This window comes from Odontomachus brunneus, unplaced genomic scaffold (assembly GCF_010583005.1).
Source record: "Odontomachus brunneus isolate Ranch 3 - 2012 unplaced genomic scaffold, Obru_v1 Obru_scaffold_007, whole genome shotgun sequence".
In the NCBI taxonomy this organism is placed as follows: Eukaryota; Metazoa; Arthropoda; class Insecta; order Hymenoptera; family Formicidae; genus Odontomachus; species Odontomachus brunneus.
The window spans coordinates 3130038-3157989 of NW_022639457.1; the positions used below are offsets into that span (position 1 = coordinate 3130038).

The 27952-nt window shown below is 39.3% G+C and overlaps 4 protein-coding genes and 1 long non-coding RNA gene across 11 annotated transcripts; 4 read left to right on the top strand and 1 right to left on the bottom strand.

The window, feature by feature from the left end:
• The first annotated feature begins 899 nt into the window (after window positions 1-899).
• LOC116854083 (ras-like protein family member 10B) lies at window positions 900-13208 on the top strand. Of its 4 annotated transcripts, none has more exons than XM_032835628.1 (5): window positions 900-2524; window positions 5366-5643; window positions 7674-7910; window positions 9447-9642; window positions 10821-13208. In XM_032835628.1, the coding sequence occupies exons 1-4, from the start codon at window positions 2455-2457 to the stop codon at window positions 9624-9626; spliced, it is 765 nt and encodes a 254-aa protein (XP_032691519.1). In that variant the 5' UTR covers window positions 900-2454; the 3' UTR covers window positions 9627-9642; window positions 10821-13208. The 4 variants fall into 4 exon arrangements, with proteins under 4 accessions (XP_032691519.1, XP_032691517.1, XP_032691518.1 ...); XM_032835626.1 differs by having other exon boundaries at window positions 906-2524; window positions 5486-5643; window positions 9439-9642; window positions 10821-13204; XM_032835627.1 differs by having other exon boundaries at window positions 906-2524; window positions 5507-5643; window positions 9439-9642; window positions 10821-13204.
• Window positions 13209-13388: 180 nt separating this feature from the next.
• Window positions 13389-18053, top strand: LOC116853998 (probable citrate synthase 2, mitochondrial). Its single transcript, XM_032835424.1, has 8 exons — window positions 13389-14100; window positions 14257-14499; window positions 15095-15433; window positions 15963-16168; window positions 16476-16608; window positions 16847-17041; window positions 17577-17678; window positions 17853-18053. Exons 1-8 carry the CDS (start codon window positions 13969-13971, stop codon window positions 18051-18053), a joined length of 1551 nt encoding a protein of 516 aa, XP_032691315.1. The 5' UTR covers window positions 13389-13968.
• An 805-nt stretch (window positions 18054-18858) lies between these two features.
• Window positions 18859-21985, top strand: LOC116853865 (RING finger and transmembrane domain-containing protein 2-like). Of its 3 annotated transcripts, none has more exons than XM_032835145.1 (5): window positions 18859-19020; window positions 19943-20198; window positions 20271-20918; window positions 21149-21364; window positions 21448-21985. In XM_032835145.1, the coding sequence occupies exons 2-5, from the start codon at window positions 19950-19952 to the stop codon at window positions 21679-21681; spliced, it is 1347 nt and encodes a 448-aa protein (XP_032691036.1). In that variant the 5' UTR covers window positions 18859-19020; window positions 19943-19949; the 3' UTR covers window positions 21682-21985. The 3 variants fall into 3 exon arrangements, with proteins under 3 accessions (XP_032691036.1, XP_032691035.1, XP_032691037.1); XM_032835144.1 differs by lacking the exon at window positions 18859-19020 and adding an exon at window positions 19315-19577; XM_032835146.1 differs by lacking the exon at window positions 18859-19020 and adding an exon at window positions 19605-19749.
• On the bottom strand, window positions 21823-27814 carry LOC116853863 (mediator of RNA polymerase II transcription subunit 25-like). Of its 2 annotated transcripts, none has more exons than XM_032835141.1 (15): window positions 27723-27814; window positions 27370-27492; window positions 27165-27210; window positions 26939-27063; window positions 26557-26776; window positions 25864-26473; window positions 25095-25372; window positions 24825-25006; window positions 24551-24713; window positions 24262-24453; window positions 24009-24164; window positions 23727-23912; window positions 23589-23648; window positions 23362-23481; window positions 21823-23274 (listed from the first exon to the last, which is right to left on the bottom strand). In XM_032835141.1, exons 2-15 carry the CDS (start codon window positions 27486-27488, stop codon window positions 23122-23124), a joined length of 2610 nt encoding a protein of 869 aa, XP_032691032.1. In that variant the 5' UTR covers window positions 27489-27492; window positions 27723-27814; the 3' UTR covers window positions 21823-23121. The 2 variants fall into 2 exon arrangements, with proteins under 2 accessions (XP_032691032.1, XP_032691033.1); XM_032835142.1 differs by lacking the exon at window positions 27723-27814 and adding an exon at window positions 27591-27689.
• LOC116853871 lies at window positions 25282-26114 on the top strand. Its single transcript, XR_004380045.1, has 3 exons — window positions 25282-25427; window positions 25735-25849; window positions 25963-26114. It is a non-coding gene; the product is annotated as an uncharacterized LOC116853871 (long non-coding RNA).
• Window positions 27815-27952: the final 138 nt, after the last annotated feature.

A 27952-nucleotide genomic window follows, 5' to 3' on the forward strand; every position in this document is an offset into this window, starting at 1 on the left:
GATAATAAAGTGATTCGCGGCCCGAAACACGTACGGATTACACGTCTCAAGTGAATCGGACGAGCCAGACGTGCGCAATCGTCGATCGCGAGAGATCCCAGGATCAAAGGAGGAAGCCTGAACGATCGCAATTCAGCATTGATCGCGTGTTGGTCGCATCGCCGAGTCATAAAGGATAGAACGAAATGCGATCTAGATGTCCTCTGACAGGGAAGACCGGTGTTTAAACTCAAACGAGGTCAGATCTCGATGTCGTTGACGCGCGAAAGCAATCACTGACGTATCTTCGCGACGACGATCGGACGGATTGCAAAGTGCATCTTACCCTAACATCGAATATTGAACACACTCGTAATCTATGTTCCTGATATTTCACGGGAGTTCGTTAACCTTCGCGTAGTATTAATACCCGTCGGGCGTCTCAAGGGTATCACGTGTGATGGCTCGATCCGACCCGGTCCAGCACGGTACAGTGAAAAATCGTGTGCGTGAGATGCAACGTGTTACGTAATTGAAACACCGAACCGTGTAAAGAGTAACAGGCCGCGATAGCAGACGTCATTCGCGAACGTTGTAAATAATAAGAATAACACAAAGTCGTGCGTGCTCAAAGTTTCCGTACAATCGCGATAATACGTATCAGAAGGTATCAAACTCGAGGGGAGGAAAAAGCTGCGGAGCGAAGTCTCTTTAGTGTTCGTTATTAATAGTCGAGGAAAGTCCAATTCGTCTGAATCGTCGTTGGGGCTCAAACAACGAAATCGTGCCGAGGCTAACGAGAACTGGCGCGGCACGACTTGCGAGAATCTTTTTGCGAATCACCGATAACCATAGGTACAAAAACTGCGAGCGGCTGGAGGAGGCGAAGCCTCCCGCCGCATAAGCAATATCGTAAGTACCCCTTTCGCAACTTAATATCATACATCTCATCTGTCTTACACCACACATTCTCTTTCGTGTCAGATAAAAAAAATAATTTCTCTTTCTTATATTTGGATTCAAAAGATACGTGCATGTGTACACTTTACTTTCGTTTGTCACTCATTATTTTCGTCTTTCCTCGACAATACACTTTCAGGTGCATTAATAATCGTTACTTGAAACTTATCCCACGTGAGATACTGAAATCTGAAATTATATTGGGGAAAAGATACTTGAAAATTTATTTGTGAGATGTAAAATTTATTTCCGCAAAGATAAGAGATAAAATTTATCTCCGTGAATAAATCTTACATCCCACAAATAAATTTTCAAGTATTTTTTTCTCAGTGTACAACCAGATTTAAGTATTTTATTTGAATCATGTAATATACACGATACGTTACATCTGTGATCGTGATTCAGTTAAAAAATTCAAATCTAACTCAAAATTCAATTATAAATATCAAGCAAGTTTTTTGAGTAACGACTATTAATACAGTTTTACACTGAGAAAAAGATACTTGAAAATTGATTTGTGCAATATAAAATTTATTTCCGTAAAATAAAGTTTATTTCTCTCTCTGCCTTTCTCTCTACGAAATTAAAAAAAAAAGAACGTTTCATCAGCTGAAGGGATACCTCGCTCACGTTTGTTTTTCACGACCCGAAAGTTTAATTGCATTAACGCGCTCTCGCATACGAAAACATCGATACGAAAACTCGATCGTGTATCTCATCACGAGCTAAAATTAATTAAAGCTCTATTAAAGTTTTACTAAAAGCTCGAGCGCGCACGGCTGAGAGCTAAAACCGCGTCGCGATATCATGTTAATGAAATAATACCGGTGATAGAGTGTAGCTTTCAAGTTATAACTCAATAGCATATGTTTGCTCGATTCGCTTAATGTGTCGACGCGATGACCTTGTCATCGCGTAACCTAACGCTTTGCTTCAGGTAAACGCGAAACAATTCGAAAATGATCGCTTAGTGAGTCGACAAATGCCACCCCTCTCCTCTTCCGCTCTTCCCTCTCGTCACCTACATGTAACGCACATCGCTCGGGAAAAACTCGGTGTTAAAGTAGGTCAGATACGATCAGGTACTTCGATATCTCGCGAGAGAGGCAAATCCCATTTTGTATTATTTGCACAGTCTATCTTAGTTAGGAGTGCGGTCGTGGTGGCGCCGCGACGCAAGCCGCGCGATATCGTAATTATAATCAAGTCACACGGCCCGGGACGCGTTTCGCGCGATGCAATTTGGCAGCGGTGATCGAAAGGAGATGAGGAATACTTGAAACACTGCATCCAGTGATAATCGGGAGACCCCCGACGCCCGTTGCACATACACATGGTCGTTGATCCCTGGTTATAAGGGACAGTATTCCGGAGTTTCTCGCCAGTCGATCGGCGAACTTCGGCCGCGCCGGTTGCCAGAACGAAGCGATAGCGAGCAGCAGCAGCGGCGGCAGCAGTAGCAACGGCATTCGCGATTCGCCGGGATTGAGGGATTTTCGTTTGCGATTGAATTCCATGGATCGTTCGACCAAAGACGACGACGCATCGTCGAAGTCGGTTTTGCACGCGAACAAACGGCTTCTGGGTAAACGAGATTCGCTTGTCCGTGCACGAGGTGTTCCGACATGAATTTACCGTCGTTGTAGAAGCATGTAAGACGTTCTAATTTTCCTTATTTGTGCGTTATTCGGGCATAGCTGGTGGAGAAATTTCTCGAGGCTGCTGAGAACAATACGTTCGTTTTATTTCACCTGGACTTTCTTATTCCGCGAAGCGAGAACAAGCACTTTTCGGATACTCCCAGCATAATTAATCATTCTGTTGCTCGTTCATTAGGTTTCATTCATTTAGCAAGACACGCTGCATCATACAAGCGCACGCAATCCTTTGAATTCCGGCACGCTTGGTCTTCAATTGTTCGATCTTGTGTTGGGAGTGGATTCTAGTCATAGAACACGCCTTTTCAACGATGTCTTCGTTAATAAAAACGGCACGAAGCGAAGCATTATTTTCAAATCGAGGAGACACACTTGATGAAATCCTGCTTAATTGTCCATAACTATACACTGCTTTGTTATGCGCGTCATTGATTATTCTAGATTTATTCTTGACGAAACACCGACGAGATATAACATGTTACAAACGTATTCCACTTTATGTTTCATTGGAATATTCATCGACAACTTTATGCAAATCTTACGAACGACTTGTTTCCGGCAAATCACATGTCTGCCTTAGTCGAAATCTTGATCCTACTTTCGACCTCAATACTCCAGTTAACGCCTATTTTGATACTCTGGGACCAGTGTCAACTTCTTTTAGTTCTACTCAACCTGCTAGCGTTGCCGAGAGGTTCTCTTCAGAGCCTACAAGTGGCATTTCGTGCGTTTCCTGCTACTTAGAAGTGCTAAATAGGAGATTTGAATTTCCACGCATATTAAGCACACCTTGATTCTGTAAAACGTACAGATGTTAGCAAGTTCGAAAGGAGGGCTAAAATTTTGACTCGGGCCTCATCGACCACAAATCACTGGACACGCCTATCTTCAAGAGACATATTTCGGCAATTAGTATCGCAATTTTTACATGGTATTTTACGTACAGTTAACGTATCCTTTCCTTAGTCGCGCGAAAATAGCAAAGGCACCGTTTCGTTTCGAGGGTCGTGAAGTGTTTACGCGAATGAACGGGAACATGCTGTTTATGTCGAATAGTGAGAGACAGGACATTGCAATTTATAGGTAACGGGGGTCACGCGCGAAAATATTCGCTCGTTTTGAATAATATATTCTCACGGCGGAGAACGAGCGTGACTGCGAGGTATCGCGACGTAGGCGAGACGAATGTCCCGGAAACTTTTCCGTGTAGATCTCGCGTAATGGCTCTTACGTCTCGGCGAGATGACGTTCAAACATGACGAAGAAATGTATCTTTAACGGGAGACACGCTTTGTGTTTAAGTTCGCTTCGTGTACTCGTGGCTGGTGGTGAACTTGATCAGTGGTACACCCAAGGACCAAAGATAAATCGAATGTAAAGAGTGCCGTCGACGTGGCTGGAATCTCGTGTCCCGCGTTTGTTCTCAATTTGCCCGAATTCTCGCGTATCCGTTTAATTAATTAATCCGTTCGCGTCGGCGAAGTTATTACATTTGAAAATTAAATTCCCGCAAACGAGAGAAAAAAGAAACTTTCCGACGTGCTCGCGCTGTTTGCGCGTGCAATCAAATTGTTGAAAATAATTTCAATTGCTATCACGCGGACTGTGTTTGGTTGCCGATGGTCGCATTTTGCCTCGAATCCCATACGACACAATGACTGCGTTCAGCAAAGAAAACTGCTCCGCTACCGCTACGTAGCGAACGTCTACGATTGGAGTTTCTTTCAGATTTTTTATGCATATAAAAGAATACTCCAATCGTAGACGTTCGCTACGTAGCGGTAGCGGAGCAGTTTTCTCTGCTGAACGCAGCCAATGTCCAAAATCGGGACATAAGACGTCTTTAAGGGGATGCTGAAGCTGAAAACTTTACCGACAGAATGCTGATGTTTTTCTGCAAAGTTTACGTCGTATTGGTTACACAGAATTACAAATGCTTTTACGCAGTGAAAATACGTGCAAAAATAAATAGGAGCATTGCTCGATATGTGACGAAAACGAACGAAAAATTTTTAATGTAAAATCTCAAGATGTCAGCGTAATATTTGCCTAATCCAAAAATTCCGCAGCTTGTATATACTGAAAGTGTGGATGCTCCAAACAGAAAAATTTAGAAGAACATTGTTCTATCTTCGTATCTACATTTGGAAGCTTAAAAATATAAAAAAAAATTTGCAGAAAAATTGCTATATATATATATATATATATATGGTTAGATTTTTCGTTGAATATGATAAAACAAAGCAACACACATTCATGTAAATCCTGTATATACAAGAAATACAAAAAGGATAACGTAATTATGTTAGTGACGATCGTCTCTGCATTATCGTCATCGACTCCAACATCCCCTTAAGACCTCTTGAAGTTGTCTCTAAGACTTTGAAACATAAGATGTTTCTAAGACGTCTTTAAGATGTCTAAAATCGGAACATAAGACGTCCTTAAGACGCCTTATGTCCCGATTTTAGACGTCTTGTTGTATGGGAGCTGAAACAAGAATTTCGGATTGAGCTCACGCCGCGATGAGTTTCGTTTGAAATTTCATCTCGTGGTATCTCGCGTATCCTATCTTCTCTGACGAGTCATGTGGGACCGTATGTATCTTTGACATTTTATTGAAGTCGCATCTCGTACGCAAGATACAAATTTCTCTCTGTGTGTGTACGTCCGCAGTGTTGTTTGATTTATATATAGGTTTTATCCCGGGTGAGTTGTGTTGTTGCATTATATCTAAATTAGACGGCTCTTAAACGACGCACTTCCAGCTGCAAAGGCGCGGCACAAAATCCCGCGATCTGTGTGCACAACGAGCAACAAGTTTTCGCTATGTCACGCGTTACACATTATCGCGCGTCGTTGCACACTTCTCGCTGATCTTGCTGCAGAGCTGGACCTCGATTATTTAGAAAGGAGAGGAAACACAATAACCTACGAGGGCGCTGACAGCAGCTCGAAAGAGGAGGACAGTCCGGCGGACACATTAGATCGCGTTAAAGTTGTCTTCCTGGGTGCACCCGGCGTGGGGAAGACCAGCATAATCCGAGTAAGTATTTGCTCATTTGTGGACACCACTCTTTTGAAGTGAATCAAATGCTTTTGGTTGAATCAGCAGAAGAACCAAGATTCACCGATAATCAGTGAATATCTACTAATTTTCAGTAAAAACATTCGCTTCCCCAGACAACATAATGTTTAAAATCGGGACATAAGACGTCTTAAAGATCATCTTTAAGATGTCTTTCAGACGATTTACGTATAAATGTCTTTAAGGCGTCTTATGTCCCGATTTTAGACATAATGTTGTCTGGGTCGTTATTACTTTATCTTATTTCTCACTGATTTTGACTAGCCGAAGTAGGATTTTATTACAAAATCTGTGACAAAGAAATTTGTTGTACGTTGCACCAAATCTAAGTTTCTGCGTTTGTCATGATGGGATTTAACGACTTTCGTGCATCTTGCGCGCAATGACATTGTCTGCGTTCGCAAAACACATATCGATAACACGAACAGTCGCGACTATTGACTGATCTAATCAGCGAGATTTTACTGATCGCAGTTCTGTGCTTCTAACTGAGCAATTCCAGTTATAAGTATAGCATTTTAATGAAAAATTCACCGATTGTACTTTAGAAAGCACGTAGACCACATTATTCTTCGAAATTAGTCGTTGGAATATTAAACGCAAATGTACATCCGACTTTCTCTCGTTTTAATGCGTTTCTCGCATTTTAATGCATTTATAATAAGTTAACCCGAGTTGAAATTTTAATCCTACTTTTAGTCTTACTATTCCATTTAACATCCATTTTGATTTTAAAACCTGTAATATAATTTATTTTGACGTTAAAGAAAGTAAAAAGGGAAATTTCATACATCATCAAAGTTAAAATAGGAATAAATTATATCGTTAGAATTAAACCCACTTCGTTAACTTAGCTTCTGTGCGCTGTAGAACTCAAAGTTCAATATAGGTCCAAAATTTCGACTCGGAAAAAGTTACATATATTTCGTGCAAAGTTTTATATTACGAGGACACCATTCGTGAACCACTTTCTGTCAGTTTAATGCAGATGTGAAAGCGCTTCCGTCATCTCGCAAGTAGAGTATGCGAAAACATGAATTGCACTTACACGCGACTCGTATACAACCGGCGCGTGAAGGTGTCGGAATCTTTGTTTCAAAGCCGGGAAGGGAAGCAGCAAATCGCGGAAACGAGTCGCTCGGGCGCTCCGTTCATTTCCGACAGTAGTTTCCGCCTGCCGACCATCGATTCCCGAGGAAATTAAAAGGCATAATGAATATCTCAAGGAGGCTGTTTCCGCGCCCGACTGAAATGTCAGACTAATTTCTCTTTTCTCCTCTCCTTTTTCTTGCTATGCTAGTCGAAATTCGTCGTTGACGTGACTATCGAGATAATGCCCCTCGATCGATCAAAGTGATTCTGCTCAACCTGTAATTGCACTTGAATAACAATCGCGACCACATTCGTCCGTTTCGAGCATTCGGGCGGGTCAATACATACACGCAAAATTCATCAATACATACACGCAAAAATTCGATTGATGCAACCAAATAGGAACCAATTGAAAATTAGGTGATCAGAAGCGATATCTCTGTTATGAAAACTAATATTTCTGTTGACGCAACCGAAAATATTCGTCTGAATATTCAACGATATTAGAACTCGGTTGAGGCAACTGAGAACAATTGACTACACTGAAAAAAAATTTACTAAATTTAAAAAAACATTTGTTTGGATAGTACTGTGAAGATATTTGTTTAAATTAAATAATTATTTTCTAAAATTAAAGAAACAAATTTATATTTAAAACTTCTTTATTTAATTTTAGAAAATAATTATTTAATTTAAACAAATATCTTCACAGTACTATCCAAACAAACGTTTTTTAAAATTTAGTAAATTTTTTTCTCAGTGTATACAGAAGCCTCATTAAAGAATTTTCCTGTTCCTACAGCCGAGTTTTCGTCTGATCCCTGAGCAAATTCGATTGCACCAACAGAGTTGTTTTTTCCGTGCATCTATCATGCGATCGTGATTGGCGTTTTCAGCAATTCGTCTGGAGCGAGTTCTCCGAGGAATACCGACCGACCGAGAGGCGGGAGACATTCTATCCGAGCGTGGTGCTGGCGGATCGATTGTACGAACTGAAGATCACCGATCTACCGACGATTCCGTACTTCCCGGTCAGCTCGCATCTGGAATGGACGGACTTCCGTTATTACGGGCTGCGCAGCGCAACGGCTTACGTGCTCGTGTTTGACCTCAGCAATCAGGACACGTTTCAAGTATGTAGCCGTGATTTTTCACATGAAAATGCGACAAGCTACGACGTGGGTAACTCACAAGGCGAAACTTCAGTTGGAAACGCCGCCGGGAACTTCGCGAGCGTCTCTCCTTTCCTTTTTTCCAAGCAAAGGTTGTCACGAAAGTCGCGATTTTTATTTCGAAGTTGCATCGAAATTGCCAGCGGAGAAACTCGATTGCCTGAATATGTTTGCCGCGCGAGCTAAAATAATCTTTCAGATATTACACACATGTAACTCCCTCGTAAAAAACGCTGAATCGATTAACTAACAATAAATAAAAGATACAAAAAGTCGTTGCGTAATGTACGAGCGAAACGGCGTAGTAAGTGATCGAGGAATGAGGAAATGAAAACATCTTAATCTACAGATCTAAATCTACAAATCTAAATTTACAAATCTAAAACTGCACATTCAGAAAAAGATTTACAGTTACGAAATGACCATTAACTTCGCAGTTACGTTGACTGCGATATCTTAGAGAGCCACTATTCGGAATTTGCCAACAAACTCGCGGTCGCGAATGGAACGTCGCCGATTCTATTGGGAGTACAAATTAGTTCGGTTCGTTTTTTTGTGGTCAAAAATGTATTTATTTCAGAACAAAATGAATGAACAGATTAATCAAAGTATTGTCCATCGCTGGCTACTACTTTTTCCCACCTCTCAGCCAATTTTCGAATTCCATCTCGAAAAAATGTTTCGTCTTTTGAGGCGATCCAAGTTAGGAGCCAATTTTCGATTTCTGCGAAAGAACTGAACCGGTGACCTGCCAAAACGTGCTACATCCGTTGGAACAACCAGTAATCAGAAGGAGCAATGTCCGGCGAATACGGCGGGTGCGGTAAAATATCCCACTTGAGCGTTTCCAAATAATTTTTTACGACTTTTGCGACATGAGACTGAGCGTTATCATGCAGAAGAATAACTTTGTCATGTCTTTGCTCGTATATTGTGAATCATTCCCATGAATTTCAATCGTACGGAAACTGCTTGTTGCGTAACTCCCAATGATTCTGCAAGCTCCTCTTGCGTTTGACTCGAATCTTCATCGAGTAATACCTCCAATTCTTTGTCTTCGAATTTTTTTGGCTGTCCAGAGCGAGGCTTGTCTTCAACGCTGAAATCATCATTCTTGAAACGTCGAAACCATTCCCTACATGATTTATCAGTTGGAGCATTGTCACCATAAACTTCTACAAGCATTCGATGCGCTTCAGCTGCACTTTTTTTTCCAATTAAAGCAGAAAACTAAAACCTCCCGCAAATGCTGCCTAGTTAACACAAAATTTGACATATTCAACACAGTAAAAACAGGTTTTGTATGAAACTCAAAGCGATATAAACTGAATATTATTGACAGATGTCTAACCTCTCTGAAACCACCGAAATCAGCTGTCACTATGAAACATTCATAACAGCCAGAGCCATCTTTTGAAAACGAACTAATTTGTACTTCCAATACATGTCTTCTCTTCTTTTGTTTCGGACCGATGTGACGTTCTTTCAGCACATTAGGACATTGCGCGATCAGATTTACGAGGCGCGCGATATGAGAGGTGTGCCACTACTGGTAGTCGGCAACAAGCAGGACGAACTGTCGCAAGCCGTCGCTTCCGGGACCAGGTACCGGGATATCGTCAACCTCGTCCGGAAGCACTGGAGGTGCGGCTACGTCGAGTGCAGCGCCAGATTTAACTGTCGCGTTGTACAGGTACGCACTGTCCCTCGCTCTGTTCCAGCACTCACGGGGATGCTCTGGAGTCGATATCTTTACCCACGGAATACTCTGTTTTTTTTTTATAAAGTTGTATTGGCTGCACAGAGTCACAAATGCTCTTACACGAAAAGTATGTGCGAAAATACGTTGAATTATTACTCAATATTATGGAATATTGCTGGATATGCAATGAGAACGATAAAAAGTTTCGAAGTTAATATTTCGAGCGTGAATTAGCCTGTTAGACGCTGTCAGTTGAAGCAAATATTCGCTCGATATACAGAAGATCTGTAGCTTGTATATACTAAACGCAAGTTTACTTCGCTCAGAAAAATTTCAAAGAACATTGCTGCACCTTTACACCTGAATTTAGCAGCTTAAAAGTATCGGGAAAGCTTGCAGAAAAATTTATATACATGCTTGGTTAGATTTACGTAAGATCTACAAAGAATATACAAGGAATACGATAGAGTGAATATGTTAGCAACGATCATCTCTATGTTATCGACATTTTTGGAGTTCGTCATCGATTCTAGCATTCCCTTGAGGGGATGCCAAAGTGGACGGCAAGCTCCAAAAATGTCGATAGACATAGTAGAGGCGATTGTCAAAACGTCAAATCAGATAAGCACCAATAGCGTTATCCTTTTCGCATTTCTTATAAAAATAGATCTTATATAAAAGTATGCTGTTTTGCTTTGACATATATAGCGGAAAACGTAAGTATGCATATGTAGAAACATTTCTGCAAACTTCCCCGTATATTTTCAAGCTTCTAAATTTAGTTGCAGAAACGTTCCCTGACATTTTCCTGGGCAGAGCAAACACACGTTCGGTATGTACAAGCTGCAGAACTTTTGTATCAAGTAAATATATATTGTAACTGACAGTTCGAGATAAATGTTCGCGCGAGTCAACTTTAAAATGTTTTATCGTCCTCGTCACATATTGAGCAATGTTCCAATGCACGTACTTTCATTTTGCAAAAGCACTTGTGATCTTGTGCAACAAATATTTAAATTTTGCATGTAAATTTTGCAAAAAAAGGTCAGTATTTTATCGATAAAATTTTCAAGTATGGCATTCCCTTGAAATGTTGGCAAGAGAAGAACTCGCAAGTGAGGAGTCAGTGTTCCTCAAATGTTCATCAGCCACGCCTTGATGTTTCACAGGTATTTCGGGAGCTAATGAAGAGCATCCAAGCGATAGAGGGTAGGCCAGCTTCGCCGTCGCTCGCCCCTTCGCAACCGATGCGATCTCATCCTCACGACACCAGCGAGAAGTGCATTCTTCTCTGACATTGAGATTAGAGAACTTTCGCGCTTTCGAAGCGAGACTACGAATACACGAGGCGAACCATTGATCTCGCGGGATCATGAGTGATCGATGGTAATCGTCGAGTGCACGATATCAGGGCAATGAAGACCTCGACGTTCGTGTCGCGCTCGTGGCGTATCGATCGACGTGAGCGATCGAGAGCAACGGAGACCGCGCGAAGATGACGAGGTTTCTCATCAAAACCGCCTGTGTCGTTGCACTCGCGCGTGTACGAGTGGGTGGACGTGATTTCAGAATAAGCGACAATAATAATCGGAATTTCCTATGTAAGTCTATTTCGCCGAGGAACGCGAAAGCAGCAGCAATTCCGCGAACTTGAGTATATCGAAAATCCTGCGCGACTTGGCAAAGGGGTAAGAAAGATCTCTACGCTTTTCAACATCTCGACGTGCCCGCCTTCTCGCGCAAGTCCTCTCATTTACTTTTTCTCCTTCGTTCTTCTAACATGTAAGTCACGTGATTGTAATTCACGCTGAAGCAGATCAGGGGTCGTGAAACGACGCGGGGCTTCAACCACGGTCGACTTTCACACGCGACAAAAGTCGTTTTCGCGCCTTTGCGCGTCCATCGCGATTAAATGTCGATTTCAGTTCCCGCAGCGACGGAGCTGGTGCCAAACCAAAGATTAGCGGTCGACATGTGATAACGCCAAGACGACGGATTATCAACGCGCAAAAAACCACAAAATTGTACGATATCAAACAAGGCGTGGGAAGGTGAATCGCGAAAGTGCAGCGCAGAATTCTGTTTAGCTCAACCTTCTCGCGCTGCATTCGGCCTAATAATATCGATGTTTTGAGCGGGCAGAGAAAGAGCGAGAGTGAAAGCAAGAGAGCAAGCGAGAAAGATAGGACGAAGCAATAGTACATATACATATACACATACAAATATATTTTACTATGCTGTTAAGAGTTAAACCGACGATTGAGCGTTAAACAGTTAATCATTCGCGTGCGACGTAACCGTTGACACACCGCGAGATGTTATCACACATACAGCATAGATTGTACCGGGCATGTAGCGTGTGTGTATTAGCGTTGTTACCGTTTGTATGTATTCTAAGAGGAATGCAATATACGCATATGTAATATTTCGATCTTAGGTCGTGTGGCGCAGGAAGAGCAGCATAGAATTCGTTACGATGCGACCTCACGACGCGCAATTAGTTCCATCGCGATGTGCTGTTATCGCGTGCGTAGAGCACCACACTCTAGCAATAGGATGTTATACACATATACACACACGCAGACGCATTACTGTTTGTTACGTTTATGCGCTCGAGCAAGCTGAAGAATTGTTGTACGGCTCAGCCAACGGCATCACGTTACGAATAGGTGAACGCTCAACTTCCAATTGCGTGCGCGCCCGCGCGTACGTGAGTGCAGATCAAAACAGGAAGAACGTTTTGTAATAACGCAAACATGTGTTCGTCAAGCGTTCCTTGTCGGGACGAATATTGTAGGCGACGTAATACCGATGACTCGGCACGAGAGTTGCGACTGGAAAAGGGAGAAAGAAGACGGATTTGAAGGTGCTTTTGTAACGCGACACCACACACCACTGAGCGACTGCGGGACGCGGTGATTATTCTGGAATTGTAACTCTCCGAGCCGTCGGTGTGGCGTGTAATGCAAATATTACGAGGTACTAGGAACTATTACGAAGTGCGATAGTAGAAGTGCGATACATTATACGTACAATCTTTACAAACGATATGTGATCTCTTATTTTGTATGCACATGCACGATCTTCGCAATAAAAACCGGCGAGACATTGGCGTGAACAAGTCTTCTCTATGCGCACGCGTTTTTCATCCAGAGCCAGATTTTTCTATTAGTATTCCCGCAGATATTCTATTATTAGCATTACTTTCGTCGACACGTCATGAATGTATTGACAAAGAAAAATCGAACACGAGAGAAGTACAGTCGAGAACAAAACGGTTTAAACACCTTTGAACAGTTTGAACATTTTCTTTGTTTGGGAAACACCCTACCAACACTATATAGCCCTAACGCGTCATTTTGTCTTTGCCGAAGAACAATGAAGATAGAATAAAGCAGTACCGTTGATAGCGCGCTCCCTAAACACTATTCTGATAAAGTCTGTAACTCACTTGGTTGTCACATTCGCCCGAGATGACAATACGTGGTGCAAAAATGGATTTTATCAAGGCAACATGAAAATATATTGATATATCCGAGAGTATTCCGGGTTAAATCGTTACAGTAGCTCGAAAAATTGAAAAATTTCGTGCTTTAAATATAAGAGACATCCGACGGCATGACCTAGACTGGACATCCAAGAAAAATGCAAATACGAAAGTAATGCGCGCGCACGAGAGAGAGAGAGAGAGAGAGAGAGAGAGAGAGAGAGAGAGAGAGAGAGAGAGAGCTACTTATTGTTAGCACAGCTTCTGTCATAACTGAGCAAATCCATGAGTAGTTATCCTCAAATGTGACAACTAGCGAATTTTGCACTGAGTAAGACTTATTCATAATCTGTTTTTCATTTAAAACGTCTTGAATACATCTTCAAATACTATACTTATTAGCCAGTAAAATGATACAACAGGTCTATACAACATCCGTACGTGGATCGTTTTGTTGGCTAAGAAGTTTATGGAAATGTATTTAAGACGACCTTAAACATAAGAACAGACTATGAACAAACTTTAGTGTGCACTCACTAGTGCAAGCGGCCGAATTCGCCACAACTTCATTAGAAAAATAGTTCTCCAACCGTTTTGCTCTCGACTGTACATACAAAGCTAAGAAAAAAAAGAACAGCAAAGTCGAAAACACTCTCGATCCTGTTTTCTGCTTAAATTACAAGTGTCAAGATGCGAGCTGAAGAAACGTAAAAATTTTCCGTTCAATTCCGTCCGGTGGATCTCGGTGGAAAGTTTCCACGCTAGCTCGCGACACTCTTCTATCCTCCGTGATTTGTGCATTATCGCGAAAATAGCTGTTATTGCGAAAGATGTCTCACCTGTCGAGAGGATTCCGGTGTCAAAGAGCTCAGCTAACCGTTCTGCGCGACAGGAGGATGAATTGCATCACACGCGGCGATGGAAAGGCTAACTTCGGAACGGGAGAACGGCGCATATTGACGGTTGGAGTTGATTTATCGAAGTATGAGAGGCTGTGTGCGACCTCGCGAATTCGCCGGGAAAAACTCGGCGGTCGCGGTGTTCGCGAGTGTTGAACATAGCTCTGTTCCGTTCTGAAGTAACATACAATATTCGAGATAGATGCATCTCTAACGCAGAGCGATGAACGTAAAATCTGTCGTCTCAAGACGAGCAGGACGAGAGGAGAGCCCAGCACGAGCGAGAACCTGAAGGAAGCTCTGAGCGAAAAGATCCCCCTGTATCACGATCTCCTGAGGAGTTTCCGACGTCATCACGGCCCGAGTATCATCAGTCACATCACGGTCGACGACTTGTACGGTGGATTAAGCGGCGTGAAAACTATCGTCAGGGAGACCTCGGAAATCGACCCTAAGCGCGGCGTAACGTGATTTGAATTTATTATCGCGACTTTTTCGTAATAAAAACGCTCTCGTAGAGTTCAGTCGCATTTTACATCCACTTTTTAATAATCTAATTTTGTGCTTTTTCACACGGGGAAAAAAGGTCGGTTGAATTAACGTGACACATGACTAAGTGCACTTTGGTTGAAAACAAGGCAGAATTTTTGGTTCTTAACACGTTCACTACCAGCATCACACACACATATATATATATAATGCAATGCTTTCTCACGAGATCAGCGTTATATGTCAGACGATAGAAATTTCTTTTTCTATATCCACATTATCAAACTAAATCTACTTTACACAATTACATAGATAAAAACATGCAAGATGATTTGGAAATTGTTTCGAGGAAAGTCTCACGAGTAAATCTTAATAGTGAACATCTTAAGAAATGAATTTGATTCTTACATATAAGTTCCAGAATTTGTGCTTTTTTTTTCCAAGCAAAGTTCATTGTCATATCAATACAGCCGATCAACATTGCGTTGCGAGTCGCAAAGTTTCTTCAAGCATTCGCGGCGGAACACCGCCGAGATTCGTTGCCAGATTCTGCGAATTCAATTTCCAGATTGTATATCGTGGACTGACTATACCGGAAGTGATCGCCCTGCTGCCTCGTCGAGGAGGCTCGCCGAGCGCGGAAGCCGTTTTCTGGCTACTCTTAACCGGTGACGTTCCGACGCAGCAGCAGACGGCGTCGCTGATCGCCGACTGGACGTCACGACGTGAAAAATACGTCGAGTGGTGGTCAGGACCACGGGGCGAGAGGGTGGTTTCCGTGCTGCGTTCTCTACCCGAGACAATTACGCCCTTAGGCAGATTGTCGGTCGCACTCACGATTCTCGACGTCAGCAAGTACGCGAAGGAGGCCAAGAGACACGGCGCTATGCCGCACACTTATTGGGAGGTAGCCATCCAGACAGCACGAGCCTCTAAAAGACGTTTTAAAGACGTTTGAAGGACGTGCAAAAGATGTCGAAATAAAATAGAATGTCCCTCGGCCGTCTTCGAGACATTTTTCAGAGGTTTGCGCTGTCCGGGTAAAGCATGCTTGGATATCGCGCGAAAACTCGTGCATTTTTAATCGTGCATTATTTCTTGAGATTCATAAAACATCGCAAGATATAATATATGGGAAAACTGTTGATTTAGAAAAGCCACAATGCAAGTGACGTTCTCGCGGAAAATAAATAATACAGGCACAAACCATTAAGATAGAATGATAAAATGATAAAAGCGCGAATGCAAGTAAGAAAATTTGTACGAAAAAATATGAAAGTCTTTAAAAATTAAAAACGTTGCATTCCTCGTAACGTGTTACTCTCCACAAAATAACGGCCGACAAAGAGTAAATGAAAATAATATTTTATTTGTACAAAACTTCCGTTTTATTATATGGAATTTAACTGACGCGTCGTCTGTTATTTGGCTTCAAGTATATATATGAAGACAGTATGGAGTTCCTAGCAACGTTACCAGCGATTATCGGTCTGGTTGCAAAGGGACAAATAACGACAAACGTGAGCAGTGACAGTGATTGGGTGCAATTCTTATTGGAATGTTTGACTAACGTGATAGAGAACTTCGACAGCCGAAAATCGTTGATCGCTGACTTTCTCAGGCTGTACGTCACTTTGAACGCGTAAGTTCAGCCATGGATTCGCGATTGTTCGCATATTATGAATTTCTGTATAATATAAGTATAAATTTTATATATTATATACAGAGAGATCATACATTATATAAAGAGAAAAAAGTCTAGGCTTCCAATATGTCTCTAAAAATATAAGAGCAGTTGTTTACTTGAAATATTTAAAAGATGAATTATATAAGAGGTAGAGCGATCAGTCAAGCGCGGTGATCTTTCGAGTAACTAATAATAATTGCGACACAGGTATGTGTCGTTTGTATAAATAATAAAACAGAGAATAATCGAAAAATTTCATCAGTGACGACGATGGCGGAGCTCCCGCCGCGCATATCACGCAAATTTTAGGATCGACCGACCTCAATATAAACGAGGTATTGGCGAGCAGCGCTTTGGCGTGCGCAAAGGAGCCTGCGAGCGGTACTATGCTAGAGGTAATTGTACAGAGGGAAGAATACTTGAAAATTTATTTTTGGGATACGAATTTTATTCGTAGAATTAAACTTTATTTCACAGGAACGGTCTTTATATCCCAAATAAATTTTCAAGTGTCTCCATCTCAACGCGGAAGTCGTGTTATACGAGTCATCAAAAGTCAATATTACAAGTCTTTAGAGATAAAACTAAAGGTGGAATCTTTAATGTGTTTACAAATATATTTACAAACGACAGTGGGAAGAATTGCAAATGAAGATTAGAAACGCGCTCGGTCAAACGTGGACGGAACATTCTTTGATAGATCGCGTGCTGAATTTGTGCGACAAGGACACATTGGTAGGACACAGAAAAGCGGAATGTTGCGATCCGCGTTACACGGCCCTATTGAATTACGCCAAGCAATATTTGCCAGATAATCCCGAAATAAAGGTATGTATCACAATCAGTAAAGAAATATCGATCCCGCGTTAAGGCTCTTGATCCCTCGCATCGTCTATCTCTTTTTAATGACGTCAAAAAAATGCATGCTAAAAATTCTTGCGAAATACGTTGAAATAAATATGAAAGATATATCTATGAAGTGACACTTGCAATCGATTAAATAAATCTGTGAAATGTTCCGTGCATTCCTCTTTTGCTTTAATGATCAATAATTTGTCATAAATTAACGTGACATACACTTCATCTTCTCAATCTATTTCTTTGCATTCAGGTTAATTTACAATTAACCTATTATCTACAAAAAATTATTGTAATTTGATTGTTAAAACAAAAGGGGAGTGCACGGAATATCTTATAAATTTGTTTAATCGATTGCAAGTGTTACTTTATATTATTTTTATTTCAACGTATTTCGCAAGAATTTTTAGCATGTATTTTCTCGCTTCTGATGTCATTAAAATGAGATAGACAATGTGAGGAGCCAGGAGCCTTAATGCTCAAAATAAAATTGAAACCTTCGCAGTTTTCGCAGGATATCACGCGAATACTGAGATCAACGACGAACAGATCAAACGGAAAAGATATTTGCCCGGAACAAAGCGTGATAGCCGCGCCTATTTTCCAGGTACATCAAATATTTCAATATTTTTTCGTGTTTTCCCAGCGTACTAAGCGAAAGTCAACATGAAAGCGCGAGGTCTCGTTTAGCGCGCGAGAGCTCGACTGTACAGTCTCTATGTTTTCTCGGCTAAATTTCCGCCTTGATCATTCAGAATATATTGTGACGACTCACCTTCAGTCCTTAGGATTGAAAGACATGAGGCTCAATCAAACGATACTTTACATGGCGCGAACCCTGGGAGCGATCGCCTCGATTATCTGGTCGAAAGTTGTAAATGCGCCCGCCGAGCATCCGGTATCCAAGTGCACTCATGGCTACATAGAGAAGATACATGATAGAAAGAGGAAGCGACAACACAGAACGCACTTGCGAAAGTAACCTTCGACTTACCGATCTCAGTCGCTTGCTCCGACGATTTGTCTACTCGCTACTTTACACTCGAGTCAAATTGTTCGCGCAACTTTACTGCCTCTCTTTGAACGATATAAATTGTATCTTAACTTTAGCGAGATCGCAGAACTTGAACGCGCGAGTGAGCCGCTCTCCGAATAACGGAGGCTTTCGCGACCACGCGTGCGCAACCATTGCGCGGGCAATTTTCACGACGTGGCGCCATCTGTGATGTAGTTTTGGTATTCTTTAGGTGAAGTACATTTATCGACGCAGCGTCGATAATCCCGTGCACAATGCACAATGCTAGGTAACAGGCAATAGGAATAGGCATTAGCCAATATATATAGAAATAATTGACCAATCCGAATTCCAATTTCCACAATTTGCTTTATGCCCGTTTCTATCAACTTTGATGGTTAATTTAATCAGCTGGTTATTCCAATGGAATTAACCAATCGCATTTCTCATTAGTCAGAATTGACAGATGCGATTGGTCAATTCTGTTGGAATAACCAGCAAGTTAAGTGAACCAAAGTTGGTAGGAATGGGCATTAAATTTTAATTTGTTAAAGGCCTATCCAGGCAAATTTACACAGTCGCATTTGTTCCCATTTTCACAGTCAATGAACTTAGGCCAGCAAACAGCAACAACACATGCATAGTCGCATTATTCATATGCACAAAGAAATTAGCTGACCCAATGTAAATCATGTCTAGTATAAGAGACATCCCTTTATTGTACAAATCACGATTGGTTAATTTCATCGTGCATATAAATAATGCGACAGTGCAAGTTTGACTGGATAAGCCTTTAACAAGTTAAACTATAGTTAAAATAAGTTGTGGAATACTGAACTTAAATGCACTCGCTATCTTTTCCTACTTTTTTTTCACTCATTCTCAGAGCGAAACGTTAGTCGCATTTTGCACGCAGGAAATGCATCGAAACTAGGTAAAACTGATATAATAGTATATAAATCTCACATAGATTATATTTAACGAGTATTTTGCGCAAATGAACACTTCTCGGAAGCATTTGAGTATTACTCTCGGCTGAGTAAGGAAAATAAATTAAGGTTGCGTTCCAAAACGTCCTTTTTTAGGAAATTTTATTCGATATTCTATAATATATATAACGTGAACTATAGTTATTGAGTACAATAACTACAAAAGAACGTTTTGGAATGCAACTTAAAAATGAAATATATGTAAAACATAACGAGCTGCACTTTCAAGTGCGGGAACAATTTTATTACGCGTGCTCGATGAAACTCCAATCGACGTCGACCAAATAATCGCAAAGAAAATGGCGTGACAATTGTGTGTTCTCATGTCAAAATTATGATTAATGCAAATTTGGTAGAGTCGGTGATAAGCATTCACTGGGATAAACACGTATTGTGACGAAACGTACACTTGTTGGATTCTCTGACTACGCCATCCTAAAACGAAGAGATGAACTATTTTCAATAATCATAACGGAATCGCAGTGTGGTTATATATCACGCGGTAAATTTCTGGAATATCTTTAGAATCCCTAATTAATCAACATGTATCAGCTGCCATTTAATATTCTCTTATCTTTAAAACTGCTGACATATGACACGTGTTATTTTGAAAGTTATACTTTAGATAATACAATATTACAATGTAATGTTTAAATCGTACAAAGTTCAATTTAGTAAGCTAATAATGAAATAATATTGCTATGTTTTGTAATATGCAAGATTTTATATCTGCTGGGATATCCTTATTATTAAAAATATTTTGTATGAGCTGTGTATTGCTCATGATTATACATGATAAATATTAGAAAATATGTGCATATGTGCAGAAATTTTGTCATTAGAGTTAAGTGTTGAATTATTTTGCAGGTAAAATATGACTGACAACAGGCCTATAGAAGGAGCAGCAGGGATAAATTGTGACCCAGCTATGTCGCATGTGCCAAATCCAAACGAGAATAGACAAGATCAAGCAATACCAAGTAGTAATCACTTTAATCACTCCACATTGCCAAGCATAAATCCTAGAACAGCATTTAACTTTGGTGCAAGAACAGCAGAACACTCTAGAATACTTGCTGATAATATATCCTCCACGATTCGTCCTTTCATACAACATGCAACAGTATGTACCATCCAATTAATTCACTAATGTGGCAATGGTGTTCCACTCTAATGCTTCTTTTTCCTGCAACAGCCTAGCATATCGTTAACATCACTCCTGATGCACGGATTACAGTATCAAGTTCGACCAGTCCCGTTGCCAAGCCACAGCTATGTAATCAATTTGGAGGAGCATCCGACGAATAGCACAGCTACTCGCAACGAATCTGTCCGCGAACATCATGTGCACGAAGCCACAAACATGGTCGCGGAGATGCAAAATAATAATAACAATAACGCCGCGGAAAATAGCGTTATAAACAACAATGACCAGATCAGTCCGGAGACTCGTGCGATGCTGAAACTACTGCAGCAGTACATTCCCTTTCTCTTCATTCTCTTCACTAAGATCTTTTATGACCACAAAACTGGAATACTGATGTTCGTTGTATTGCTCGTCACGTTTATGTACGCCAACAATGGTCTCAAGCGTGAAATTGCCAAGCAGAGTAACCGGAGTCGCTGGTTACTTCTGCTGATCCTGTGTTATATCACCGCCTGCATCGCGTTCGTCGCTTACACGCTCGAACTGCATACACTCGCTCCTTACGCCCAGCCGCTCACGATATGGGACTTACTATGTTATGTCATAGTAATGGATTTCTTCCTCAAACTTATAACGATTGTTTGCAAAGTGCTCCTAACTTGTCTACCAGTTCGATTACTGGCATTTCAGAACCGGGTAAGTGCTTAACTCACGTTCTTAATTCTTTAGTGTATAGTTACTAGAAAAATTCACTACTTATTATTATAACATAGGAGATTTGCGGATGAAATTCATCTGATTATGTTCATGGTAGACATCATTATATGATTACCACAATAATAATAAATGTCGTTATAAATTATACGTGCACTTTGTACATGCAATGCGAGATATAATTACAAATATAAATATTTAAAAACTTTCAGGGAAAGTATTATCTGTTGATGGAAGCAATGTCTCAGCTTTATCGGTGCGTTGCTCCCATTCAGCCCTGGCTGTATTATTTATTTGAGACGTACCAAGGTCCGGAAAAAATCGTAGGGATTCTCTTCTCCTTGACTTATACTTTTAGCAAAGGGAACGATTTATTGCCACGTCTGAAGCTGTTCCGTACTGCTATATGGAAACTCTTCCAAAATGTGGTATGCTCAATACAGTGTATTATAATCGTATTTTGCGAAGCTCGTAACATTATTACATCACGCATCTACGTATCTTTTTGTAGAACTTAGGAGTATCGCCATCGAAGGAACAGGTGATCGCGTCCGGCGGCATATGCGCTATTTGCCATGAGAAATATTCCACGCCGGTCAGGCTCCATTGTAAACATATATTTTGTGAAATGTGTATCTCGACGTGGTTGGATAGGGAGCGATCGTGTCCGCTGTGCCGCGCGTCCATCACAGACGATCCGATCTATCGGGATGGCCATACAACACACTTCATCCAATTGTATTGATTGATTTTCGTATCTCTTCTTGTACAGTTTTTTATTACTATGTAAAAAATGTAAGTTTCTATTAACGCAAACATTCTCCTCATTATCACCGGCTACAATTGACAAGTTCTTGTATATGTTGACAAAATTTAATCACCGATGTCAAATTCATTATGTTGTATATTCATATGTTGTAAAAAAGAGCTTATAGTTCCAAGTCTATAAATATTTGAACATACAATGTTCTAGAATAATGGTGGGCACGCGTATAAAGATCGTATAATAAATCTTATAATTAAATGGAAAAATAATATTAGAGCAAGAATAATGAAATTTTTCTTTATATGGTAGAGATTAAGAAAGATATAATTCTGACGAGTTTGATTCGCGATCTGTAAGTATGTAAACAGTTTCTCATGCCAAAGGTGGTTTTATCTGCATTACTTATCCGTTATATCTAGAGATATTATATCTAGAGATCTGGACTCACCAAGATTATATCTATATTAATCTTTGCTCTTTACAGATATGTAAGAAATATTTATATAGATTATCTCAGATAAATCGATATCCAAAAAACTACAACCGTCCTTTCAAAATCCGTTTTTCTAGATTAATGTATATAGTTATTACGGAAGAAGGATGTACCATAGAAATATCACTTGAGCTACGTTCAATGAACACATCGGTTGAGTTAGTATATTATCGAAATATCCTTTCAGATCTATTATGAATCTGAAAGAATATTTTAAGTAAAGGCGATAATCACTTAACGGTTATATAACCATTGTGTTCTCTGAACGCACCTTTTGATTGTTTGACACGGTCTTGTCTTCCTTAAAGTATAAAATAGCATGTAAGATTAATATCATAATTCTCGTCTCTGATATATAATGTTAATGTACAAAGTAATAATAAATAAAGGTTGCAGTCGTTATAAAAGTTTGGTGCACAGTTTTTGTACATTCTATCCGTCGTATAGGATAATTTGCAGAGCTTTCTTAATGTCTTAACAAATTGTATACGGATAATTTTATATGTACAGATACTTAAATAACGCGTGTCATTGAATTCAGTACAAAGCGTTACGTCGATATACAACGATGTTGTAGAAACTATATGTAAACGAACGAAAATACTATTGAAAATGACGTATCAAAATACTATATATACGTCACATCTTAGCTGGATTCAAGTGAACTCACATAGATCTCAAAATCCATATTTTAGGTCGATAATAAGTACATGAATACATACATATATCGTTTCTTTCTAAATAAAATAATTTTTAGAAATCTTAATAAGCGATACAAAATTTAGATGTAACATCTAGAAATTGATTCTTAGATAAAATAGACATTTTCCCAGGAACGATGGGTCGAGATTGACCCGACGTCCACTATACGCATAATTTTCACGTCATCGACTATTTAAAAGTTAAAAATATTAAATTTAAGATGTTCACTGACAATTCAGAAAGTCATAATTCGGTACATCTTCGAACTGTTGATTTTGCGTATTAGCTGGTGCCATTGGTCTTGCTGCTATCTGTCCCCTTGGACCGACTTGGATTTGTTGTTGCACTCCGAAAACTTGTCTATATTGAGGTTGTGACTGCAACGAAGAAACATTAATTGCAATGTGCATTTGATTTGCACGCATATATAAGGGAATTAACGTAAATAAAGTTTATTTTCTTACTTGTTGTAATAAGTGTCTGAGACCAATACTGTTGGTAGAGATAGGACGCATCATTCTTTGAGCGTTCGCCTGTTGGTTAGACATGGCAGCTGGATTGATGCCTCTTTGTGCCTGTTGTGCCTGTAAAGAAACCATGTTGTTTAGAAAAATTTTGAGCAGTACCTCTATATCTATATATAATATACTATAGCAAAATTATTTGTCGTCAAGTAAAAGTTAAAGATTACCTCAAGCTGCTGCTTGTATTGCATTTCTTGTTGCTGTGCCACTTCCAGATTTTGTTGAATCTGTATAATAAATGCAATTATATTTATATTCAAGAGTTAATAATCATAAAAATTCATAATTTAAGAACATATATTTACATTCACTTCCAACTGCGACTTATATTGCGCTTCTTGCTGTTGAGCAGCCTCTAATGTTTGTCTCAGACGTTGAATTTTTAATAGATTTTGATGTCTGGCGATCTCTAGATCATCAAATTGAGGCCTTTGTTGGGTTATTATACCTCCAGCACTAACGTTTGCCTGTGGTCCACTAATACCGCTGTTCTATAAATGTAACATGCGATACGTAACATTTAATACCTCCAAATAAATTACTTTGCTATCTATAAATTCATACTAGCGTTACTAGACTCGCATTACCTGCATATTCATTTGAGGAGCACTGCTAGATACAACACTTTGCGTTATCTGAGCACCACCCATCGCCGTAGTGTTCGTTTGGGACATAAGAATACCTCCCTGCGCACCTGTAGTAGGCATGGGTGCTGGAATTGTATTCCCTGGTCCAGGATTGCCCTAATAGAAACACAATTAATCTTCAATGCTTTCATTCTCTCGATCTTCCGATTCTCAAAAATTTGAAAAATAACTTGTTCCTTGTCATCGTACTTACTTGTGCTTGCCTCATAGAGGCATGAGATGATTTCTGCTGTTGTATTACTTTACGCAGGCGTTCGACAAAAGCCGTTTGATCATTTGGAATAAAACCTAAGTACGATTTTTTATCCGCGGTGTATAAGAGTATGAGCACTTTTATCTCGCAAGCTGAACTTGATGAAGCTGAGGTAAAATGGACGCAACCAGCCTAAAAAGTATGCATTCCACAGTTTAAAAAAATATTATATTAATATATTAAATATAAAATTATTATAATATATTAAAAAAATTCTTAATATACTTACAAACCCGGCGGTCATCACTTTTGTTAAAGATTCCAATGCTTCGCACGGTGTTGGGTGGAAAATAACGGACTTGGAATTCTTTATATAAGAGCCGCCGATATTTCCTATCAACTGCTTCGGCATCAATTGCATTATTAATTTTGGTGGCCATGTATCCGCTTTTCTGAAGAATAAAAATCATGTAAGATAGAAGCAACATTGATATGATTGGTATGAGATACAATATGATAAATATTATAATAATTTAATCAATATTATAAGTACGGTAACTCACAATTCTGGCTCTCCGTTTTTAAAATTAGCCGATACATGACACGGAACGTGTCTTGTCTGTTTTTGTGTATCCGCAGGATTTTTTGCCTTTTCTAACCATTCTAGAACACCTTGCCAGATGTTCTGACGTTCACGTTGCACGTTCAATTGTTGGCCTTGCACAGTGCCAGTGGCTACATTTCCCTGGAATATCATAATAGAAAAATTATATAAAATTTATTCTTTTATATACAGCAAACTTACTATACACAAGTATATCTCGTTTAGTTACTTGTGCCTGTGGTGGAGCAATCTGTTGCGTTACAGAGGACGCTGAGATTGGTGCTTGCGAAACCGCAACAGTTTGTGGCACTTGAGTGGGTACAGATTGGCTCATAGAAGATACGGTAAGCTGTGACCCTGGCTGATTGTGAGTCGATTGGGCGGCCATGGACATTACAGCTTGTTGCTGGGCATTTTGCTGCTGTAACTGCATCGTTAATCGCAACTGTTGCTGTTGTGTAAGTTGTTGTTGCTGTTGTGGATTAGGCGCCATAACATTATTGCTACCTGCAATGGTTATATCAGAAATTAACAACACAATTTGGAAGCAACAAAAATATATGTAAGAGTCTACAAAAGACACTTAAGTTACTTTTACTCGTCTTGTAAAAATAAATAGCATGTAATATATATATATATATATATATATATATATATATATATATATATATATATATATAGAGAGAGAGAGAGAGAGAGAGAGAGAGAAAGAGAATAATACTAAAAAAAAAAAATATATATATATCGTATAAGTTTGTAGCACTAGATATTCATTGCGTTATTTATATAAAAATACAATATGTTGTTAATATTCTTTTACTTTTATATAACTTCTTATAATATAAACACAATGACGTGTGTACTGTCAGCAGCCATATTTGATTCGAATATTCCTGGGCATTTCTGATTGGCTATTATTTTGGACGATAGTGCATCCACGGGACTGGTACACCTTTATATTTACATCATGCATGTAATACGAATGTCAGTATTCTTACCATCTAATCTTTGGCCAAATGTAGCCCCAACGTTTAGCCCCAACGAAGGCGGCTGTGTTAGTTGTGCTATCAATGCGCTGCTGTTTTGCGTATTTGCAGGCGCAGTTGTACCAGGTGCTACGAAGGGTCGCATCCATCTAGTAGCATGCGTGGTCCTCGGACCTAATGCAGTCGGGTGATAATTCGGTGGCGCGGCTATCTGTGGATTGTAAGGCGGTCGTGCAGCATTCATTGGAACTGCCATAGCCGGTGTCACGGCTTGATGTACAGAAGTGATATTCTGTGGTGCTTGATTTCTGAAGGGAGGACCTTGCGCTTGGCTCGGCGGAGCGATATTTTGCTGCACCTGGTTCGTGTTTGGGCTATCGTTACTCTGTAACGGACTCAGAGGAATTTGAGCAGCAGTAGCCGCTACATTATGAACGTTACCACCCATTACAGGACTAACGGGGCGTTCTTTCAAGTTGTAATTACGTAGAAGCACCAAATGTCGCGGATCTTTGGCATAATTTTTAGTTTGTGACGACTGCAAATCACCACCAGCTTTCTCAAATAACTTAAATAATGCTGGTATTTTCCTTGGTGATAAAATAGAGATGTTAATATTCCTCTGAAAAATAATACAAATATGTGTTGGAACTTATTTTTCAAGTACAGTTTATAGCTTGTAATACTTACAGCTGCATTACTTACCTCTTGATAAATAGCAGCTAGTTGTTCAATGGTATGACCAGCAAACTTGTAAGTTTCTTGAATCATAATTTGATATGGAGGTGAATTACATATTAAGATACAATGTTTTTGAGATGCTGTATTGGGCTCTCGTCTCAGCTGCAAATCTTCAAAACATTGTAATCCTGTTGCAAGACCTTCACCAATATTTGCATAGGATTCTCCCTTTCCACCAATCATTCTAGTGAATGTAACATAATACAGTTATATCATAGTTGATACTCTATACAATACTATTCATATAGCATTAAATATATATTTAATTTCAAGGATAATATATAACTAGATATTTCTGATTTATAGGATTTATTTGCACAATATAAATTATATATCCTATACTTACTCAAGTTTATCCAACATCATCAATAGCTTATGAGGATTTGAATAAGGTCCAAAAGTCTCTGTACAAGGTGCTGGCAAGCAATCAGCAGCATGATAAACTACTATTCCATACAATGTTGTGGTGTTCTGTCATACAAATGCCAGTTATATTATAATGCTATTTAAATTGTTATTTATTAAACTTATTTTATGAATACTATGAAAGCTATAAATTTAATATATCATACCTCTGAAACATATTCTCTATCCTCTATGACACCTTGATTAAAATATCTATAATATAGAAAATATAAGGATAAATTAATAAGATTTTATACAAACATAAAAAGATATATTATTTACATACATACATACATACATATATATATATATATATATATATATATATATATATATGAAATGTATAAAATATATTTGCAATTCAATACTTACTCTAATGTTGGTACAACATAACCAATTTTAAGATCATTAAGGTATGCGCCGTTAACAGCTGTTCCCTCAATAACAAATATAACATCAGCTTGCATTCCTTCGATAGGACCCATTACCATTGTCCTACAGTAAAAAAATTCTAATATAATCTAACTCAACATAATCTAACTAAATATAATCTATATATCTACATATAATCTATAATTTCCATTGAAACTTTCTTTTGTATATTCTTTTATTACATCCTAACCAGCTGACTTTATTTTACATATATAATAGTTAAATAGATTAAAATCAAACTCAATATTTGCATTTGTTTAAGTCAGTCTAAACTATATAGAATCAAAACTAACCGAAAGTAAACATAACCTAATCAATATTTGCAGTCTGGTACACTACACCTCGATTTCTTATCAAAGACATTAACGACTCGTAGCAAAGATTTTGGAACTAAAAAGAGTAATGAAGGATTCACACTCCGCGTCTGACATCCGAACGTATGACGATACGATATCCAATAACAGAGTTTCTTTATTAAAGTTTCTAGCTAGTGATATTTCTGTCTCCAGAAAATCAACTTTCT